Below are 22,422 nucleotides of genomic sequence, written 5' to 3' on the forward strand. Positions count from 1 at the left end.
TCAACTTAATGGTATGATTCTTCTTCAAGAATACAAAACGATAACAGTAATCTGTAATGGTCAAATGATTAAAAAGTAATGTCTTGGCAATCACAAATAAGTATGGATTCCCGCTCTTTTACGTATTGCAAATTGAAATAAGGAGATGGTTCAGGCAGAGGACGATAGAGGGAACTATGATTTTAATTCAAAATTGCCTACGTTGCAAGCGGTGATAGGTGTGATAGCAGGCTGAAGACAAAATGTAAACGTATTGAAATTTGAAGATCAGTTATCGCAATTAGATGTAAATATGAATGAAGCTGAAGATAATTTTATCAAGTTATTATTCCCGGAAGGGCTGACAGGTCATTATAATGTGTACATATGTTGCATGAGATACTAATTAGTCTTCATCGCACGTTCTAATAATATATCTGTTTCATACATGTAATCTTGTATTGAGAATTATTTTGTTCGTGAGTTTATTAAACATTTTTTCTTGGTTCACAGATGTGAAAAGAAATGACGCTCAGTTCGTGGGATATTTGTCTAAATTGGGTTCTTTAGGAGTGGATAATTTGGGTCAGTCGAATTAGTCAATTATTTTTATGAATGTGGGTAAACAACTTAGTTGATCAATTCATATCATAGCATTATTTTCAGTGAAAGAACCAGATCGATTGAGCGAAGAAAAGGCTGCAGTGTTGGAACAAACTCAGGAATTAGCGTTTACTAACTATAAAACGTTCATTCAAACCGCCGAATGCTCGAGGGAGATATTTCAGAAGGTAGAAACATTTTTTTGTTTTACTATATGTGTTAATTATTTGCCATTTACTCTGTTTTCTATTCCTGACAGTTCAATAAAACAGAAATTCATCTTGAGTCACTTCTGCAGAAACTGCCAGTATTTTCTAAGAAATGCCAGGAGTTCAGTAAAAAGTCAGCTGATATAAGTGCGCATCGTCATTTAAACTCTCTCACCCTTTCGCGTAACACTCAACTGTTAGAAATATTGGAGTTGCCACAGTTAATGAACACCTGCATTCAAAACGGAAACTATGAAGAAGCCCTGGAGCTTGCAGCTTATGTTAGGCGACTTGAAAAGAAGCATCATGACATACCTATTGTTGAGGTAATGTATTAAGCGCAAATATAGAAATGTATTACGCAATTTCATTGTAATCTCAGGGAGAGGCTTTACCGAGATAAAATTGGCTTTTAAATTTATGCAGAGATCGCTTACATTCACCAGTTATTAAAATGCTAAATTACTCTCTTCCTCTTCTTGACTCCCAGTCGTGTATAAAAATTGGATTGTATTGCCCTACTATCTACGTGCTCTAATTAATTTGCATATTGAGCATGATGTAAATGTCTTGTAATAAATATTTAACACTTGAATAGGTTCTACTCTTAGTATTTTAGATGTAATTCGTTGTTTTCAAATGGTAACTACTTCACTTGTAGAAAAGGTGATTTTTCTATGTGATAAAATGTATGATAGTTGTATTACAATGAAAATATTGTTAACAACTAAATCAAATATTCGTAAGGCATACTGTATTCCTTTGCAGAATATTGTTAAAGATGTTCAAGTAGCCTGGCAAGCAATGTTAACGCAGCTTTTAGCTCAACTTCGCACTGATTTACAACTACCCCAGTGCCTGCAAGTTGTCACATTTCTATATCGCATGGATGTTTTCACTGAGGCAGAACTGCGGTTAAAATTTCTTCAAGCCCGAGACACATGGCTCCAGAGTCTCCTGAAGTCTATAAAAAAAGATCCTGGTAAATATATATATTTACATTTAATAATTAGTTAATTGTCAGTCTTACCATTCTACTGCTAGTACTGACAATAAAATATTATGAAAATAATAATAATAATACTTTATTCATTTTAAAAATGGTACAACCATATTAAATGTCATCAATATAAGTATTATTTAAAATATAAACATACTTTCTTAAATGTGATGAAAATTGTCACAAAAGAATTCATCCAATGAGTATAGTGGGTGAGCAAGTAACCAGGTATATACCCTATTCTTGAAACTCTGGATACCATCTGATTTCAACTGAGTAGGCTAATACATATTCAATATGTATTTTCATACAAATTCAAAATGCACACTCTTGACAATAATATAAAATTTTAAGTTACCTCCCATGTTTCTTTTAGGTCTTTATTTTCCACATAAAAACAATAAAGGACATGCTTTCAGTTTAGCTGAATAGAATGATTTTTAACACCCCCTTGTGCATTTATATAATTTTTCAGTATATGTTTTCATCATCTCCTCATTGGCTACTAATGTGACATGGTGGTAGGGCTTGTGCAGTCTGATGACCCCTTTGTGTGGATACATGAAAGATGCTGGTGGATTCAGAAAAATACCAGTATCAAGATTATTATGTGGTTAGCCACAGATGTGGGAAGAGTGTGATTAATTGTGAAGATTATATTATGGTTAGCCACAGATGTAGGAAGGGCGTGATTAATTTGCAGTTTCCTGGGAGCAGATGAGGATTCGGGTCGTGTTTTAATGATAATGAAGTGTTAGCATCTGATTCAAAAAGATTAACTAGGGAAGATGGTTCAGGAAATGAAATGTTTTAACATGAATGAAACTAAGCATTAAATGCCGGACTGCATCAACCAGAATGTCAATGAAGGTGAATGAACAGACTAGAATATATGATAAATGGGAACACAACATAAAAGGGACATCAAAAGCTGCAAGCAAAACAATAGACTCAAAGAATATGAAAAGGTGAGGAAAGTTTTGGATTATGTACAAAACGATTAGAGATAGACAAGAGAAGAAATTGAAAAATTGTCAGCATGGAGATAGGTTGAATGTGTTGTGTTGAATATATACAGGGTGCGGGCCTTAAATCTGGGCAATCATGGGTTTCGTCGAATGAGATTTCCTCGCTGGGTTAGCAAAACCTTCCCCAGACTTCTCCGGAGCATTATACGAGTACTAAGCCACAATATTGTAAACAGTTGATCTGGGGTACCCAAAGAATCCAACTATTTCACTGGGCAATAGTCTAGTGCGAACACTTTCGGTAATAGCGGCTCTTCAATTGTACTCCGCACTTGTACGTAACATCTCAGCCATTTTGAGGGTATGACTGTTTACTAGATGCCTATAGCTTTCTAGAACGCTAATTGCGACCTTCAATGAACCTACGATATGGCAGGAAATTCAGATTGAAATTTGTCCGGATTTAAGCACCGCACCCTGTATTCACCTGAGTATGAAGAGTGAAATATTAAACTGAGGCAGGATGGAAATGGAAAAAGAGGAGTGTGTTGGAAGACCCAGATTAAGAGAAGTGTGCAAGGAACGGGTGAAACTGGTGTGTTACACAGGAAGGTGAGAGCTCTGTCAGGAATTAAGAAGGGGAAACCCGTGTGAACAATCAAACAAGTCCGGAAAATTATTCATTAAACGTGGGAAGGTTCAGTAGAGATGCAAGGGGAATATAAATGAACTTTATGGTAAAGAACTTAGGCCAACAAGGTTAGAGATAGAAAGAGAATACGGCATGCATTCTTGTAGAAGAAGATAGCTTAGGTCCAGACTTACTTGATTATGAGATACAAATGAAATTAAGGGAAATAAAATCAAATAAGGCAGTGGGGGTTGATTGCATTCTGGTGGAAATACATAAAGGTTTGGGAAAAGGTGGGAGGAGGAGTTTTTATGGGCTAATTTTTTAATGTGCTCACGCAATGCCAAGTGTTGGCGATGGCCAGGCCTTCCTATGCTTTCCCCCTGATCATGATTCCCAAGGCATCAGGGGCCACCTGTATTATTCAAGACCTCTCCGCGTGGACGAAATTCTATAAGAAACCAAAATTTTCTCTCAAGGATGCCGCCAAGGCCCTTGAAACAATCCCACCAGGCTCCTTCCTAGCTAAGGTGGACCTGACGGATGCATTTTGGCAAATCCCCATCATCCCGGCTCAACGTCATTTTTACGGGATTTACATTGGTAATGAAAATTATGTGTGGAACAGGTTGCCCATGAGGCATGCCCTGGCACCAGCAATTATGTAGCGATGGGCACGGGCAGTAGGGGACGAAATCTACTCCAGGTTTCATACCCAGATGATCGCCTACCTGGACGACTGGGTCTTCGTCTTCCCACCCAATACCCCACACCTTATGCCCGAGATCCTTTCTCTCCTACAGTGGGAACTGGGAATGTCGCCAAGTGAGTGAATGTCGCCAAAAGTAGTTTGCCCCTGGCAACTAAGATCAGGTATCTAGGAGTGCACATTGACACAACATCATTGACTTTAAGACTCACCAGTGGAGCATTGAAGCGTGTGAGATATTTATTGGATGTGTTAAAGAATATCCGACAGAGCGATATCCCCAAGGTGGCAGGGTTTGTGTCCTGATGCGTATACATTCTTCGCCTCCCATACTTCCTCATCTCGGACACCTACAGGTGGCAAACAAGATGGGCTGAGGAATTATGAAAGGCAAAAGTGTGGAGAAAGGAGAGACAATTTTCACCAGCTACCTTCATTATAGAAGTATACGCGGATGCAATGCCGTTTCAAGTGGCCTAGGTAATCCCGGCATGGGGATACACCAAAATATGGACTCTGTATGTATCTTTAATAAAAGAGCAGCTGCGTGATGTAGCCTGGAGGTACGTCCCCTCGCTGGAGAATCTAGCCGACCGTCCGTCCCAGACCGTCCTACCTCCCTATGCCATGTCAGCCTAGGATTCACCATCGACCGGCATGATATATAGTTGGGATGAAGCCTGGGACGAGCAGTCGGTTGGATTCTCTTGAAGCGGGCAGACCTGCCTCCAGTTCTCTCAGCTCTCAGCAGTTATGAAAGACTAATTTGGTTGGAAAACTTCATCAGATAAGTGCAAGTTCGAATTCCAGAAATGGTTAATGTTGCAATATGTCAGGACCACAGAACAATAAGTTTGATTTTGCAACCAGTTAAAGTGGTTCACAGGATCATCAACAAGAGAATGGAGAGCAGGGCAAATGATTACATAGAGGATGATCAGTTTGGGTTTAGAAAGGAGAGATGTAAACGTGCGATGCCATAGCTCTAATGTGCATCATGGTGGCTGATGTGCTTTTATTTTCAGAAGAGATGTTTTTAAATATTTCTTTTGGAAATTCATGCTTTTTGCAATTCTTTCCTTCATTGAATCTTCATTTTCCATCAGGTATTTCAGGAGCTTTAGTATCTATAATGAGGTCATAAGTGGTTGAGATGGAAAAGTGTTCATTTATATAGGGGGGTCATGAAGACCACTCTCTCTTTGGTCAGTCTGAAGTGTTGTTTTGGTTTTTCCATTCAGAGATGTATCACTGTCTCTCTATAAATGCCTTAAAATTCTTCAAAGTACGTTCTTCGAGCGTCAACACGCTTTTGCCAGTGGTTTTTCCATGAGTCGAAGACTCCCTGGCTGGCGGATACTGAAAGGCCCTTAAGGATATGCGATCCAGCTTCTTTAATAGCTATTAGGATCCCATGGTGGTATCCTTTGTGGGTGAATTTCACTCTCGGGAATGTGAAATAGTCTGCTGGTGCCAAGTCAGGACTATAAGGGGATGGGAGAATCGTCGCAATGCCATTGCAGAAAGTCTTCGCAAGCAGACTCCCGACTCTGCTCCTGGTCCTCCGTCAAGACCATCAGGATCAGTTTAGTGCAGGTCTTATGTATCGCCAAGTTTTCAATGATAATGATGTGCTTTGTTATCTAATCAATGTCAATATAAACTGTGATCAGGCATGCACTTAACGGACAGTCTGAATTCAGCACTTCACGCACACGTTGTCATTGGTTCTTGATGTCCACAGCCGTCATGTGCAGGCCTCCACCTCCACACTCTCTTCACGCACCTCATACTTATACACCTGTTACTTTGTAGACACTCTCATGCTTAGGAGCTGCCTTCAAACACATTTTTCCCCTCTCTGGAAAGGTGCCTATTGTTCGAATTGAGATCTTTGTATATGGTTGTTCTGTCAAGCCACCTTCATGATTTGATTTCCTTTGACACTTCTTTGGGTTTTTCATAATCATTGTTTGTAAATGAATTAACTGTATATGCTCTCAAGTTGTAATTCTATTTACTGATAATATCACTTTAAAAGCATGAATTATTCTTTTTAAATTTTTATTATCATGCATTTTCACTCATCTCTTTCAGCAAATCAGCACCTGACCAAAACAATTGAATTGACAAGGATACACTTATTTAGTATTGTAACCCAGTACAAAGCTATATTTAGTGATGAAGAGCCTAACCTTACTACCCATAAATATAATACTATAAATGAGAGTGCAATCTTCTATAGTTGGATAACAGATAAGGTGAGTTTGCTATAACGTAAATATCAGATCTGTTGGCTCAGAGATACTCAATTAAAATTTTGTATTCCCAATCTAAAAGCTTTCATAGTTTGTGAGCATAGTATCCAACTCATGAGTGAGTTATTTTTCATTCCAGATAAGCCAGTTTTTAAGAACATTGGAGGATGATTTGACCAAAGGTGTGGGCAACTCACTCGATTCAATTATTGGTCAGTGCATGTATTTTGGGTTGTCTTTCAGTAGGATTGGAGCTGATTTCAGAAGCTTAATGGCTCCAATTTTCATCGAAGTAATTTCTCAAAACTTTGCACTAGCCATCAAAAAGTGTACAAAAACTTTTGAAAGTGATATTGAAAAATTTTCTCTGGTGAAGTCTCAGGCAAAAATTTATGCTGGAGTGTCATCCTCACAACTCACCAAACAGGTATGATTGACAGTGTATCTTAAGCATAAATACATTGCAGTTATGTTCATTGTCAAGTCATCTGAGACATTATTGTAGTCCAATATTTGCAAAGTAGACTCTTTGTTCTTTTGACTAATTGAAGTAATGACCCATTCACTCTCATTTTAATCATAATGTGAGGTAATCAATACCATCAAGTTAATCAAGAATGAGCAGCAAATAGAAGTGAAATGAAGTTGAATTTGGAAGAAACTCATGGTGTTATTATATTTTCATTATTTTATAAACTTATTCCTAGTGAGGGAGTACGACTCACCGTGTATTTAAAGCTGAATCAGACCAAGCGTGTCTTACTTTTATGCCCTTTCAATTTATTTAAAGTCGTTTCAAAAAATTGAATTGCTACAGCTGGGAAGTTCTTACAAAAAATCTACTAAATATATTAACAAAATGCTGAAGTATGCAATGGAATCAACCAAATGTGATAGCATGTATAAGCGTCTCATCTGAATATTCCATGCTATACGAGGGGGTACCCAAAAGTAACTGGAATAGTGCCGCGGTTGTCGGAGGTTTCCCAAGCAGGAAACAAAATTTCACAGTGGCATGCTGTTCACTTAAATTCATCATGATAAAAAATGAGGAGCAAGTGTAAAAATGCTTTTAAAAAACAAATTGTCTTGGCTGACCTTGATCTGCCCAGATAACAACAATGCCTTCCTTGAACTGGTAATGGGTTGTGTTATGCTCGCCTAGTGGAAGAAATGCATACTACGTAAGCTCCGCCAACCACAGCACTATTCCGGTTATTTTTGGGCACCCCCTCGTATGTTTGATACCTGATACTTTTCCTTTTAATTTATCTGACTGCTTTGTATGGAACAATACAAATTGTAATGTGCCATGATAACCGAGGCCTTAAGAGGCAAAAAAAGACCCTCAGTAAGATTCTTAAATAGCTTATACTGTATGAAATTTAGATTTTTCAATGAAAAAATATGCATGATAAGCAATTGTGTGAGAAACAAAAATGTGAGTTGTATTTCTATTTTTTGACTAGAACATTCTCATCCATGTAAATAAAGACAAGTTAAGATGTTATTCTCACAATTTTTTTGTTCCTTTGAATTAAATATATCACTTTGATTCAAATTGTACTTCATGATGCTAAAATAAATGGGATAATAGGCTTATTAGGTTAGCAAAATATGTGTACTATTTAATGGTATCAATCTCATGTATCTTCACACCCTTTCTCCCTGAAGGAGCAGCCTCCTCACAGTCTCCTAGAGTTTTACCCATTAGCAGAGTATTGTAATGGACTCTTGACAGCATTCAATGAGCTTCGCGTCTGTGCCCCTTTGGCTGTTACACAGAACATAACCAATAACTTGCAGGAGTCTTTAACATCTGTTAGCAAGATAATGCTTGCCGTGTTCAGACGGAAGCAACAAGCCTTCTCTGAAGGCGAAAGAGAGAGATTCATTGCAATGTGCTCATGCTATGCAGACGATCTCATTCCGCACATACAGCACTGCCTGCATCTTCTCTTTCCTCCAGTGAACATAGCTCTGCACCTCGGACTCACAGTGCAACAAGTCCACAAAGAGGTGAGATGTTATGCAGAGATTTAACAGGGTTTTGTATGCATGATTGATGTTGGTGACACAATTTTGGCGTATACTTTAATTTTATTTACCTATTTTAACAAGTGCACCTTAATTCAATCTTCTGCACATTTAGATTAGTATTAGCTGATTCCCAATCAACACAAAAAGTAACAATCTCAAACGTTATAAATATAATTTCAATGACAAAAGGCTAGAGAAATGCTTCCTGTCATTTCCAAAAGTATGTAGCCTTTATATCATCTTAAATTAATGAGGAGGAAAGCTAATGCCTTAAAAGGCACTGTCTTGTAAGTCACATCTATTAATTTAAAAGTCTTAAAACATAATGCATGAAAATATGAGGGTTACAATATTTGAAATTTTCAAATATTGTAGCCCTCTTATCCACTTAATTTAAACATGACTGTTCAATCCAATGGAAAGGATCGCTTCATAAAACATGGAATGCAGTGTAAAAATTGACCTCTGCTCAAATGTGCGACTGGAGAAGGCAAGGGTTGGTAAAGAGTTGTTGATAAGCGAGAGGGTGGCAGGAGTGATGAGAATGGGGTAGGTCTGGCATCTGGCCCTAGAGATATGGTGGTCGTAGGGTTTTAAGGAGAGGCTTGGTGGGTTTGATTGGGTTGGGAAGGTTGGCAGGACATCTGTGCATCATGGAGGATCATGTACGAAAGATGTTGACCATAGTTTTATTGTTTTTGAAGATGGAAAAGTAGTCCTTCGGATATTGTATCGCAGTGAAATCGGTGGTTCAGATTGGTCGTGGTCTTTAGTGGGTGAGGGTTTGGTTGTGTAGGAGTGTTTGAGGATTTATTTTTTGGAGGATGGGATTGAATGTTGGTGTGGGTGGTATGGCAGCTGCTTTAATTAAATGATTGTTTTTTGTGGATTTTATATGAACAGAAGTGTGAAAATTATTGTTATTGAAGGAGATGTCCACATTAAAGAAAGGAATTGTAGGTGAGGATTGGGTGTGGTGAAGGTGAGAGAGGAAGAGTTCTTGAGGGTAAAGATGACATAGTAAAGGGATTAAGTGCCATGTGAACAGAGAGGGAAAATATTACTGAAGTAAAGACGCAATGCATCCTTCCACCAATTTTTACTAGATATGACTAGTGTCGATGCATTGATGTCTTACCTAAAATTGGTGTAAAGATACATTGTGTGTTATTTTACCTCAGTGATAGTTGATTACCACGAAGTTAAGCCTGAAAAAATCAAATATGGGGCAATTATTGTGGATGAATCAGAGCCATATAATTGGTTCAAAGGCTAAATGGAGAGGAGTTGTTCTTCAAGAATGTCCGGTAAGGGGTTGGCAGTGGATGGACTAAATCTACTTCCAATTGTACAATGGCCTATGACCTTGAGATTCAATTGATAATTGAAGAAGAAATTTTGGGTGAGGATGGATTGGAAAAGATGACGGAGAAGTTCTGTCTAAGGGGCATGAGATGCTTTAAAAGGGAATTGCATGGGAAGGGACATAACATTGGAAATATATAGTAATACTATTTCCTACCCTTCACTACATCTCTCTTCCCCCTCATCAGCATACATAACAACCACAATAATATAATCATTAATGAAAATACTCCTCTTGATACTACTGGGGCGGTGCAATTTTTAAGTGCAAATGCTGCTAGAAAGAATGTGTACTTAAAAGGAAGAAAAAAATCATCGAAAAGAATAATGGCCTAGATAATAAAGAATAATGGGTTCCAGTGATCATAAACGATTTTCAATGATTCTGTGGAAGTAATCATGCTCTGTCAATCCGTATAATATGCCACATGGACAAAAAGTGGTGCTCTCAGGAATTTGGAATGATGCCCTGAGTGAAGCTTGTAATATGTGTACAGGCCATCAGCATGGGCACCAGTGTAAGGTTCAAGATTTCAGATTTACTCAATGGCGCCATTAAATTTGAGAAATAGGTGTACATTGATTTGTAGTTCTATCATATTCAGCTTCTGGTCATGCTTTATATTCTTGTTTTGATAAGAAACTTAAATATAGAAAACGGATTATATAAGTCAACTCAGACCGTTCTGAAATGCCCAGTTTAAGGATGACTATCTGAAGTTGGCATACAAGTAATTAATGGAAAGCAAGATCCTTACTACAGCTGTTGATCTAAAATTCAGAAATTTGCCTTGGCCAGGACTGAACCCTCAAAAGGGTTTGGCTCACAGTCAAGGCAAATGGTTGTCACAGTCTTTGAAATTACTGAATTTTGATGCTCATCAGCAGATGACTTTATTGGAGTAAATTATTATTATTACTTTTTATTTGCCCAGAGATCACAATACAAAAATACCAGGTGGGTGGAGTATGTACATGATATAAGGCACGTCAATGAGGAGCAAAGACACAGGCTCAGTTAAGATACATAAAAGAATAGATAATGCCATGGCATCTCTCATAGTTCTTTGTATATGTTCATCTGAAGCTTATTACCATAATTTGAGATTGTCATTTTAGTATTATGGAGTCCAGACATGCCCCATTTCAGAGTATAATCCTATTTATTGAATTAAATTATTTAATACCCCTTATTGATTTTTTGAAATGAGAAATGGAAAATATTCCTTTTCATTGTTTTGGACAAAATTCTTTTCTGTGTTTTGTACTGAATAATTATATATTTCCTTGGGGTGACCAGACATACAACTATGTCAATAATGACTAGACCAATTACTAGACAACAAGGAAAAGGCATTATTATATTCATATGCATTCTGAAATTTTGAGGATTTTTTCAAAGATTTCAAAAATTGCAAGTGAGAATGTATTGCTGTTTTCATGAGTTGCAATTTGAGCAAATTAAATATTCTTTAAGATAATTGTTTGTTCTTTATGTTTTATGGTGAAATAATTCCAAAGCCCAATGATAAATACCCATCATGATGGCCAAATACCCATCTATGATGGCCAAAATCTGGCCACCCTATTTTAGGACAGAATTATGCATAATGCCCTTTAGCATTTAATGATGGAATTAGCCAGACTTAATCATATTGCATTTCATTTTAAAGGAATCACAAATAGCTATTAATAATAAATGTACTATGGCTATCTATGGTTACTCACTCAGGTTTTCCACATCAATAAATATTTAATTATAATTCCATGAATAACATAGAATGCCATTGAGTTAGATTGTAAAATTTTTTGATCATTTTGTATTATAATTATTTGCCGTAAAAGAGAATTATTCAAAATTTTAGCAATGAAATAAGTTTTATTTTTCTATTGTGTTTCAATTTAAATTGCCTTAATAAGCACGATTATATTTGAAATTGAAAAACTTCAATTAAAAAAATCTTACATTGACAGTGAATTCATTTCTTACTCTTTCAGCTATGAACAAATAGTTTGTTACATTCCGATATTTCATATGCTCATTGTCCATTTGACTCATTTTAACTTTTGTCGACTCCCTTGCAGGAGCTTGCTACATTGGATTCTTCGGCCATAATTGACCCAATAAGTCATCTTCTGCCTGTGAAGATGGAGCCTTCTATTGGACTTCAGTCCTTGCTGGCCGAATTGGCTATATCTACTGAAAGTAAAAGTTCAGAAGAAGAAACCTTCTCTGCTCCCGTAGATGCAAGTGACCAGGATTCTGTTTTAGAAAATTTTGGTGACATTCAAGAGACTGCAAATATTGTTTGTGCTTCAAGCAACTTAGACAAACAGGAAAGTTCCATCGCGGAAGCTTCACAAACTGATGAAAGATGATGTAAAATTAAGCAATCGCCCACAAACAAATATAAAACAATTTCAAATATACATGCCATATTTATAATTAGTCATCTGTAAGGTCTTCGCTATCCCTTGCAGTATTCTGATCAGTTACAGTTGTACTTTCATCTTCATCATTAGTACCAATTGAAACTAAGTCATCATCAGCTTGACTTTTGCCTTGAGAAAATATGTTTTCCATATGGCTGGATTGCCTTTTGTCTGTTGTGCTGCCATATCTGTATGTATCTATTAAACTCCCATTGCGTTTAGCAGTAATGTCTGCCTCTTCCGTTTGTCTCATATGTAACATTTGACTTGATAGCATGATTTCTTCCTCATTTATATCATCCCTTTCTTCTACCTCACCTTCTTTTGTCTCTAAGCAGTCATTGGTTATATTCTCAAAATCTACTATTCTCTGGACCAATTCACTATCCCTCTCAAATATTGATTTTTTTATTCTTATTTCTGGTATTTGAGTGGGAACTGGTATTGGAGGTAATAAAGTGGGATCAAATTCGGTAATTCGGTCACTCCGCCACACTGGTATCAATCCAATCTTGGCCTGGGGTTCGTCTTGGTCACCTTCCTCCAATTTGCCAATTGATTCAAACGCTGGATCTTTAACGTGGATATATTCTCCATGGATCATGCAGTCAACAGGTGGGTCGAACACGTAGCATCCAGGACCTAAAGGCTTGAAGTTTAAAATATTTCTATCAAAATGGATTTATTCCCTGACTGGCCCAACATTAGGAATACAACCTGGAGGAAAATAGGAGTGTTAGAGATTGTGTGTATTTATTTCAATTAGCTAAAAGTAGACTTGTGTGCTAAAAGGTGTATACTCCTCATTCTCAATTGTCCCATGCAATCAGTGATTATAAAAAATAATACTTCTGAAAAAATTCATTAGTACTGAAAACTGATAAGCAGATGTACATAAAATGGAGGCTTTGAGATGTGTTTATGGAGAAGAATGGAAAGGAGTAAATTGGATGGAGAGGAAGATAAATGACTTAAGATTTAAATCTGATGGGCAAAGAGAGGAAGTTTGTGGGTGAAATCTGAAAAAGGCAGAAAAACTGGGAGTGGGAATATTGAAAGGTAATGTGTTATTGAGGGCCGCGATAGAAGGGGCAGTATTAGGCAAGTTGGGTTAAAGAAGTAAGGGGGTAGACTTTTTAAGCAGCATGGAGGCAGGAATGAGTTGAGAAAACTGATGAAGGAAATAATTCTGGGCAAACAAGAGGAAGTTCCCATGATGTATAGAATGTAGCAGTTGTTGGAGGCCTTGTAAAATCTACCTTGAGTGGAGAGAATACTTTAAAGGAATGACTATATTTTTAAAAGAAATGTCAAAGATGAAAAAACATTCACCGAGTAATTCTTGCATTTTAACCAAAGTAACAATACCATAATATGGCCATTTCATGCTGAGATTTTAGTAGATACAAAAAACAAAAATCAATTGCTGTATTTGATGGCATGCAAGATGCACCTTTTCTTCCAAAGTTATGGTTCAAAAAATCACGCATTTCAGATTAAGTTCATCTTCCATTGGTTACCATTCAGTTCGGAATTTTATGTATACCTCAGATGGTAAATGTCATGTTGATAGCTTCTGTGATGTTGGAAAAGATGCTAGCAAAACTTTGAATGAACTTCATTTTAATTTATCCCAACTGGTTAATTACAAAAAGTGTGTACTCTGAGTGGAATTATTTGTTTTAAAACATTTTTATGTTCTGAAACGAGGGTGCATCTTATGTGCTGTCAAATACAATAATCTAAAATAAATTCGCTCATGAATTTCCTTCAAAACATTTTGTAGTCAATTGATTCACCTCAATGTGAGTGAGTAATCAGGAGTTTACTGCATTTTTTCATTGCCATTGGAAATGGTAATACATGTTTAGTGACTTTCACTCCTTTGAAAGCTTAAATGGAGAAATTACTGGGATATGAAGAAGGTCACACCCTATGTCTTGAATTTTATAATGTCTCGTGAGCGAAAACATGCATCATATGAAAGTTTCTTTTTCAACAGGAAAGTCAAAGTGATTATTTGAGACCAGTCGGAAATATTAATATTAAAACATAGTAATGCTAATTGCTTTCAGCACTAAAAATGAACAGCCATCTATTGCCTAATGTGAGATTGTAATAAGCACAACTCTCCACCAACTGATGCATCTTAGGATATATGCCATGTTACGATGTGGGAGAAACTATGGTCTCCACCAGTTATTCCCTGCCACCTTGTTTCTCTCTTGGTAGTAGCTTGCCTGATTTGACACCATACTGATGCATGCCCCTCTGGTGGTGACTGAGGTGCTCCCAAGGCCAGGGCAAAGAGCTTTCTGAGAGAAGAGGTAACCCATTTCCCACCACTGCCTAGGCAATGAATATACCAACTTGCTAGTTCTTTCACTTATCACCTTCATGTCCCAAGAATCCTTATGTGTAAATAGTTGAGAGATTAAATTCTCCTGCCAGCCCAAGATGTTTTCACTCATTTTGTAGGAAAACTGAGCTCTTCCATAGTACCACGTTACCGTGAACCAGGTTTGAGCTCTTTTCAACATCTCATCCGAGGGTATGGGGGTGACCTAAGCAACGATGCATATTTATTGCTCAGCTTCTTGTATTTTTTCTTCCAATTAGCAAGAGAAAATTGTTACTTCATGAATTCTCTAAAGGTAAGTAAAATGATTTTGGTAAAAGTAGCAAATTTGCAGAAGTACTAACACTTAGCTCTTCATGAAAAATCCTTCTATTCCTGTTTTACGTTGATAATATTGAAATATAATCAATGGAAAATAAAATCACTCCATTAAGGTGTCTCAGATTGCATGGAATGTTTTTCTTCGAGAAAAGAATTCAGCCTTAAGTATTAGTAATGAGCAAAAGTGGAATCAAAAACCCAGAACAAAAAATCCAGAGACCAAAACAACTTATGTAGAGCAAAAGCAATTGAGGAAGGATTTACATTGTATACATGATATAACTTGGCCATAGCGAAGTAGTTCTAGGTGGCCAAATGCAGGAAAATTGTCAAGTCTGGAATTGCTCAACTTCTACAAAAATGCAGCATAAAATGGGAGGAAAAGGTATATTACTTGAGAAAGCAGGAATTCAATATGCAAATTGGGAATTTCTAATAATAATAATAGTCCTGTTATTTGCGCAAACTAAATGTTTGGCATAGGGGTGTGCCCTGTCAAAAATGAAAACTGTGGTTACACTGGCTTTAGTGATAATGGCGTGCAAAGCAATGAGGGATGAAAGAGAAATGGTTAATGATTCCAAACTCCAGGGGGCAAAAAAGGGCATATTCATTGGGAAAAGTGGAATGTGAATATAGGAAATGAGTGGTCAGAATATAGTGCAGTTTATCAAGGGAAGGTGGCTACAGCAATGCATGTGGGTACCTGTTTAGGTAACTGGCATGACATTGAAGGTTTTTGCAACACCTAATTTTGTACCACAAAGCAGTTTCTGCCTCGTGTTAAAAAACTCTTATGTGTTATTCCTCATGTTTATTTCAGCTCCTGATGACATCTACAGCAGGAAGAGTGGAAAAATTTTAGCATGCGCACCATACTGATAGAAAACTGAAAAATACATTGTGAATATTGACACCGGTGTGTAGAAAATTTTGTCAGCATCCCAGAATATTGCATATCAAATTAAATCTAGAATACAGCTAGCATGATCTTCAGTATATTTATTTACCTTTTGCGATGGCATATCCGATGGAAAATTTTGGTCCCCTTTAACTACAAAATGTACCACCCCATCTAACCCTCAACTTCCCTGTAAAATTTCTTTAGTGGCTCACTGCTTTCCATGCCTCTAAAAATCATTAACTTTTTAATCACCTGAACAAATACTATTATGAATGCCCAGGAAAAAATTATTATACAGTTTAAATGGTCTGAAATTTGATTAATCAATCAATTTTCTAACCATATCTTTCACCCATGTTCCATAGAAACGATTCTTAGGATGTAAAAGCTGTCCAGGTCCTTCTCTGATTCCATTCACCCATGTTCCAAGAAACTTCGTCTCAGTAGCTTTGAAAAGATAAGTGCCAAGGCCATGCCTAAAGTTCTCCTTCCATGTACCTTCATAAAAATCACCATTTGGATAGGTATAAGCTCCATAACCATGTTTCATATCTGACTGCCACTGCCCTGAAATCAATGGCATTTATGGATTAATTATTTGGCCATGACTTAATTAACTTTATGTGATTGATAGGTAAGGGTGTGCAGGAAGAAAGGGAAAACAATATAATATACAGTTGAGTTTATAAAAACAATTAGAGTTTTACAGTGTCAATTGAAATATTAAGAAAAAGCGGAGGGATAATTGCTTTCCAGTGTCTTCTTTAATAAACATTTAACTTCAGTTTTTATAATTATAATATACTTACATGCTCATAGCCTTGTTTAGATTTTAATAAATAGTATTTATCTGTGTATAATTGGTGAAATCATGGATGCATCTATAGTTATTCAAATTTAATTTTGGCATACTACATATACTGGTATAGAATCATGTAGGAGTTAATTTTTGCTTCAGCAGGTGGACAATTTTAATAACTTGGAAATAATCCCTGGCAGTGAAGGCATTGCGATACCTCCCTTAAACATAAAGATTATAAAAATTAGTTTTGAATACTTTCGAGTTATTGCGAGTAGTGATGTTTCATAATACTTCTGCTGTTATTTTGCTACTCGGTAATCTTAGTCAAGAGGCAATGATCTAAATAGTCCTTTGCATATTTTTCTAGTTATTAGATAATTGCTGTAATAACAACATCCATAGTTAAAACATTTACTGTGGCATCATGCAAAATTTTCCTCTATGCAGATGACTACAGAATTTGCAAACAAGTCTAATGCATCACTGGCTAATAGAATGCCCTCAAAGCACTCGGCAAGTGGTCCAATACTTGGTGCTGAAAAATAAATCCTGCCAAAACAAATATTCTATTTTTCACTCTCCATAATCACTCCATGCATATACCTATGAAATTTTTAATCAGGTTATTCCAGCAGTCACAATGCAAAAAGACCTTGGTGCCATGTTTGACTCCAAACTTCTCTTTCATGTATATATCATAAGTGTTACCTCTGGTGGACTTAATTTATTGATACAGTGAAGTATCTAACTTTCAGTTCTTCACACTCGTTTTTGGCCTATGTTTCTCCTGTCTTTATTTGAGCCTCTGCTCCACCCACTTCTCTCAAACTATTTAAGTAGTAGTAGTTTTTAGGGGAGGCGACCAACAGTTTAGGTCATTTGTGAGATTAGGGATGGACAGGAAAAGATGAAGAGAAACCTAGCATCAGCATTAGTCCACTCTTAACGAAAGGCACCAAGAGTCTACAGTTTAACGTTCCGTCTGGCACACGATGTATCCACTCAAAGTGCTCTCCACAAAGCACCTCAACTAGGGATCAGGACACCACTGAAAAATATCTGCTGCCCCTGGGATTCAAACCCGGGTCCTCGGGGAGGGAAGCCAGTGCGTTAGTTATCGCACCATCCCGATCCCCCTCAAACTGCTTGAGTGCCCAACAAATTTCATTCTCTCTATCATTTGCCTCCTTCATTTACACTTATTTAACTTCTCTCTAGTTTATACCTGGTCTTCTCCTGGCATTTCTTCCCTTACTGACCCCCTTGCCATGTATGATAAAAGGTTTTTCATAAAAATTATCAATGGTAATTATATGTCATCCAAACTTTTTTTCCCTCTTATAGTGAGTGCCCTTGTGTATGACACAATTGAATGATGTCTTTCATTGAGTCACCCCTCACCTCTCATTCACTGAACACTCATTTACCTTTACCCTTCCACGAACTTGTAATGCAATGATGGAGTGCCTCCCTGACTTCATCCCGTTCCAAATTCATCATACCATTCATCCTTGCTGTGTTGTTTCTCCCTTCTAATTTCATTCATACCTCTTCCTCCTTGCTACTCATTTTGTCCCCTAATTTTGGTTCAAACTTCATTTTTTTATATTGTTCTGTTATTTGTTACCATTATGTTTTTGTTGATATAATTTGTTTATCTTTGTTATTTGTCCAATTTAATTGGCTTGATGGTGTTTTTGGACTAAGTAAATAAAATGTGAACAAAGGGTTAGTCAGTAGTTCCCTAGCCACCAGTGTTTTTGAGTTAATGAAAAAAAACTAGATAATTTTTTCCTTGAAAAAATGCCAACAGTCAAGATCAAGAAGTTATAAGTTTATTGGTGGTTCCTGCTTAATGATGTACATTTATAAATTTGAAGAATAAAACTTTTTCATTATATTGCAGGTAAAGTAATCCCTTTTATCCTGCAATTCAGAGGTTTAATGATAATGTTCAATAATTTGCCAGTTTTTAATTATTGACTCATGATTTCCATGAAATTCAGCATTTTTTTTGGCATCTCCATATTTTCTAAGTTTTTCCACAAATTAGATTCCCTAATCATAGTGGTAATTGGATGTTTTTCTTTTCATTAATTAGTTATCATCATGAAAGAGTGTTTGTTCTCAGTTTCCATCTTTCTCATATTCTTCTTATCTGTTATTATTGGTTTATCAATTTCCCACAAGCTGATACCAAAAATGAATGTTTAATAACTGATATATAACTTGTGGACTTCCACATCCTCTACCATGTTCCTGGCCACACCTCTGAGCACCATTAACTCCTCCCAAGCTCAGTAATTTTTCGGATATCATCTTCCTGGAAAACCACAGGCAGTACAAGGAAAGGAATAACCCCCTCCCCCCTGATGTGTTTCCACATGCCGTATAGGGCTTATTATAAAGTGGACTCTACCATCACCAATCAAACCGACCTTCAAGGAGAAAACTGTGGTTTATATGATTTTTAGGTTTCATTCAGTTCATTTTCTAAAAATTGAATTGGCATCTTGTTTAATGTCCATGATGTTGTGAACTCCAATCATCACTGAACTTTAACCATCAATGTTAAGTACATGTGAAGCACTTGTTGGAAGTGCCCAGCAGTTCTAGTGGGATAAGCTAGCAAGCCTTGGACTTATTTGCCTTCACGTGATTGAAACCATTACTGATGTGAACTTCATCTATAAAATTTATTAAAAATGAAATGAGGTTTTAGTTTTTCTGAATTTTTCCATTGTTAAAAGTACATTATGCCCAAAAGTTTTTTGTTTCCCTTATTTTTGGACTGAAGATTGTATCTTTCTGTGGCTTGAATAAACCCCTGGTGTCAAATATATTCAATAGATTCAGGCAAGGTATAGTGGAATTTTTTTATTATGAGAAATAAAAAATTTGCAATTTTCTGCAGATTTATTAGTAACATCCATCGCATTGCCAATTGACTCCACCCTTTGTGTATTTTCCCATCCAGCCACCCTCTACCCTCCACTCTAAGTGTGTGTTGAACAACCCTTCCCTGACTATGTCCATCCTAGAATCACTTATACCTCATCCCTCAACCTGCCCATATCCCTTCCATATCCCCTTCCCATTTAACCCTTCTTTACTCTTCCCTACTCCCTTCCCCCCCCCTCTTTTTACCTCTCCATTTCTTTAGTTTCCCTATTTATTTGGGTTTTCCATATTTCCTCTCTTTTGTCCCCGCCCACCTTACTCCTCACTCTTGTCTTCCCCCTTCCTCAAACAGGTATAAATATGGTGTATCACAATTTGAATCTTGTCTTATACCTGAAGATGGTTCGGTTAACTGAAACACGTGGTACATTACAAATTAGTCTGTTGAAAAGTGCAAATTTTGTTTTTCTCATACCTACATATCATTGTTCAAAATGTGATTCCAGGTTGTCGTCATACCCTCTAAGGGCTCTCATAAGTATCTGTATGTATGCTGTAGGTAGGTACTGAAAACATCTGTATTTTAGGGCGTTGGTTGTTTCCCTGATAACGACACTGGCATCCTCTCTACCACCTCACAAAATGTTGCCAGTTGAGAATTTGAACATTTTGCATGAGTGGTATTTTACTTTTATCATTTATTGATGAAAACCCGATGGGTGGGTCGCGGTAGTCCAGGGGGTAGAGTGTTGGACTACTGACCAGAGGGTCCCGGGTTTGATTCCCGGGCAAGTCTCTGGGCACCTGCAGCTCCACGCAAGCTATGTGATTTTTGGAGTACCAGATCTTTCTGGGAAACCATAACCGGCACAGGGAAAGGAACTGGTCCCCCTACCCTGATGTGTGAATTTCACATGCCATTGGGCTTGGTACTGGGTGAACTCTACCATCACCTACCAAACCAACCTTCAGGTTGATCACTGTATTTATTGTTATTTATTAATGAATGGGTGAATACATTTGTGTGCTTATTTATGTTTATGTAGTTGTGTACAAATGTGGTATTGAAAATCCATTTGTAAAATTAGTTTAAAAGTCGTGTCAAAAAGCAATTTATTACTAAGGAAATGTGATGACTTTCCAATCCTCAGGAGTGATGACATAATGGGTTTTCCTCGATCATTTTGAATGACAGGCTGTCAGAATAGTATAATTTCATTGTCTGTGTACACTAGTTGCTTCATCATTTCACTAGAGTATTATTGGAATGTATGTATGTATTTGATTAAAAAAATTTTAAGTACAAAATGGAAAAAAGAGCAACTTAGTGTTAAGAGTACGAAACAAAAAGTACATTTTCATTTAGAAAACATGTAGATATTTCATTTACACTAATTTCCTACTTAGGGATAAGTATGGAGAGATAAATTTCTGGGAATTGTATGTAACATTAATTACTTGGGCATTTTCAATTATTTGTCTGATCTATGTGTATTATTGAATATCCTAAACCAATCGTCACCTCAATAAATCCATTGGCATGCTGTGTTGAGCCACAATAAGTGTCAGCATTAACTCTGACCAGTACAGTAAATCAGGCTGCAATCTGAGACAGAGAAGATACCTTTGGTTCAGTTTTAATATATTCAGATGCTGTAAGTGTTTGTTGGACATTTAAGAAAGATTACTATGTGACCTTAACATCAATGGAATTAGAATGTGTGATCCTAAGTTCAACAGTAGGAAAATGCTCTAAACAAAAGTTGTCATCACAGACTTGGATGTTAAGGCATCTGAAGAACCAGAGTGATCAGCATTGGCAAGTTAAAGGTATCACCCTTTTGAAATTAAGGTTCTTTGTTATTATTTTATTTGTGATCAAGGGCTATTTTCTCAAAGTTATAAGTCCCTTGAAAACGTTCTAAAATTTACCTAAAGCAAAACTTTCAAGTTCACATACTGTGTAATTTAGGCATGGAACAAGTGCTTGAAAACATTACTAAGAGGAAATTACACGAAATCATTAACCGCCTTCTAGCTCTTGAAAAATAAGCATAAAATAAAATTAGGAACGATTGAAGTTCATCATATTCCAACTGAAAATTGGGCAAACTAATATCAAAGCTTGCCTACAAAGCCATAAATATTGGTTAAAATATTTCAAACAAGTTAATTAACAATTTTGTGTATAACATGACGTTATGTGTAATAATTGGAATATAGTGTGACCTATTTAAATTATATAAATAATATGCATTATTTATGTCAATTAATGAGTATTATTCTTCAAGTTCTAATGCACATACCTTCGTATTTAGACCCGTCAGGATAGTAGAAAATTCCATTGCCATCTTTGAGATTTTGGTACCAATCCCCATCATACCTTGCACCATTCCTAAACATATAGAGACCATTTCCATCTCTCCTCCCATATCTGTAGTATCCTTGGTATAGATCTTTATTTGGTAGTATAGCTCTTCCTAATCCATGACGTTCATTGATTTCATTTCGTCTGCCTTCATATTCCTTGTGCGAGAATTAGCAAATTAAGGCAACTGATCCTATATGTATGAAACTCAGTGTTATACCTTAATTACCCCAATTTTGTCATCTTCTTCTCCAAATTCTTCATCGACAATATCTTCATCCATGATGACCGAAATAATTAAAAAAATGTCCGAAAACGTTCTCCCAAATATAACCTCATAGATCTTTGAAAATCGCGGGCTAGTCTATATTTTCCTGTTATCTCTAAGGGCAACCAAAATATTCAAATCTCAACCAAAAAATCATAAAAAGTAATTTTGCTATTAAAATCATCGTTTTAACGAAAGTATGTTAATATTATGTTTTTTCTACAAATTTGACACATTTTTAATTCACGAGCATCCTCAAGATGTAATCAATTAAAACTTTGAAATCTTGATAAATTGAATTCAA

At 36.6% G+C, this 22,422-nt stretch overlaps 2 protein-coding genes across 2 annotated transcripts; one reads left to right on the forward strand and one right to left on the reverse strand.

The window, feature by feature from the left end:
• The first annotated feature begins 211 nt into the window (after positions 1 to 211).
• Positions 212 to 12,425, forward strand: Cog8 (conserved oligomeric Golgi complex subunit 8). The gene is made up of 9 exons (XM_071584387.1): positions 212 to 347; positions 493 to 564; positions 646 to 770; positions 842 to 1,117; positions 1,560 to 1,773; positions 6,197 to 6,360; positions 6,497 to 6,784; positions 8,032 to 8,376; positions 11,848 to 12,425. The coding sequence occupies exons 1-9, from the start codon at positions 293 to 295 to the stop codon at positions 12,139 to 12,141; spliced, it is 1,833 nt and encodes a 610-aa protein (XP_071440488.1). The 5' UTR covers positions 212 to 292; the 3' UTR covers positions 12,142 to 12,425.
• On the reverse strand, positions 12,209 to 22,133 carry Rsph1 (Radial spoke head protein 1). Its single transcript, XM_071584331.1, has 4 exons — positions 22,080 to 22,133; positions 21,789 to 22,008; positions 16,120 to 16,346; positions 12,209 to 12,844 (listed from the first exon to the last, which is right to left on the reverse strand). The coding sequence occupies exons 1-4, from the start codon at positions 22,131 to 22,133 to the stop codon at positions 12,209 to 12,211; spliced, it is 1,137 nt and encodes a 378-aa protein (XP_071440432.1).
• Between the last annotated feature and the right edge of the window lie 289 nt (positions 22,134 to 22,422).

The sequence above is a fragment of the Hetaerina americana genome, unplaced genomic scaffold (assembly GCF_022747635.1).
Source record: "Hetaerina americana unplaced genomic scaffold, ioHetAmer1.1.p SCAF_18, whole genome shotgun sequence".
Taxonomy (NCBI): domain Eukaryota; kingdom Metazoa; phylum Arthropoda; class Insecta; order Odonata; family Calopterygidae; genus Hetaerina; species Hetaerina americana.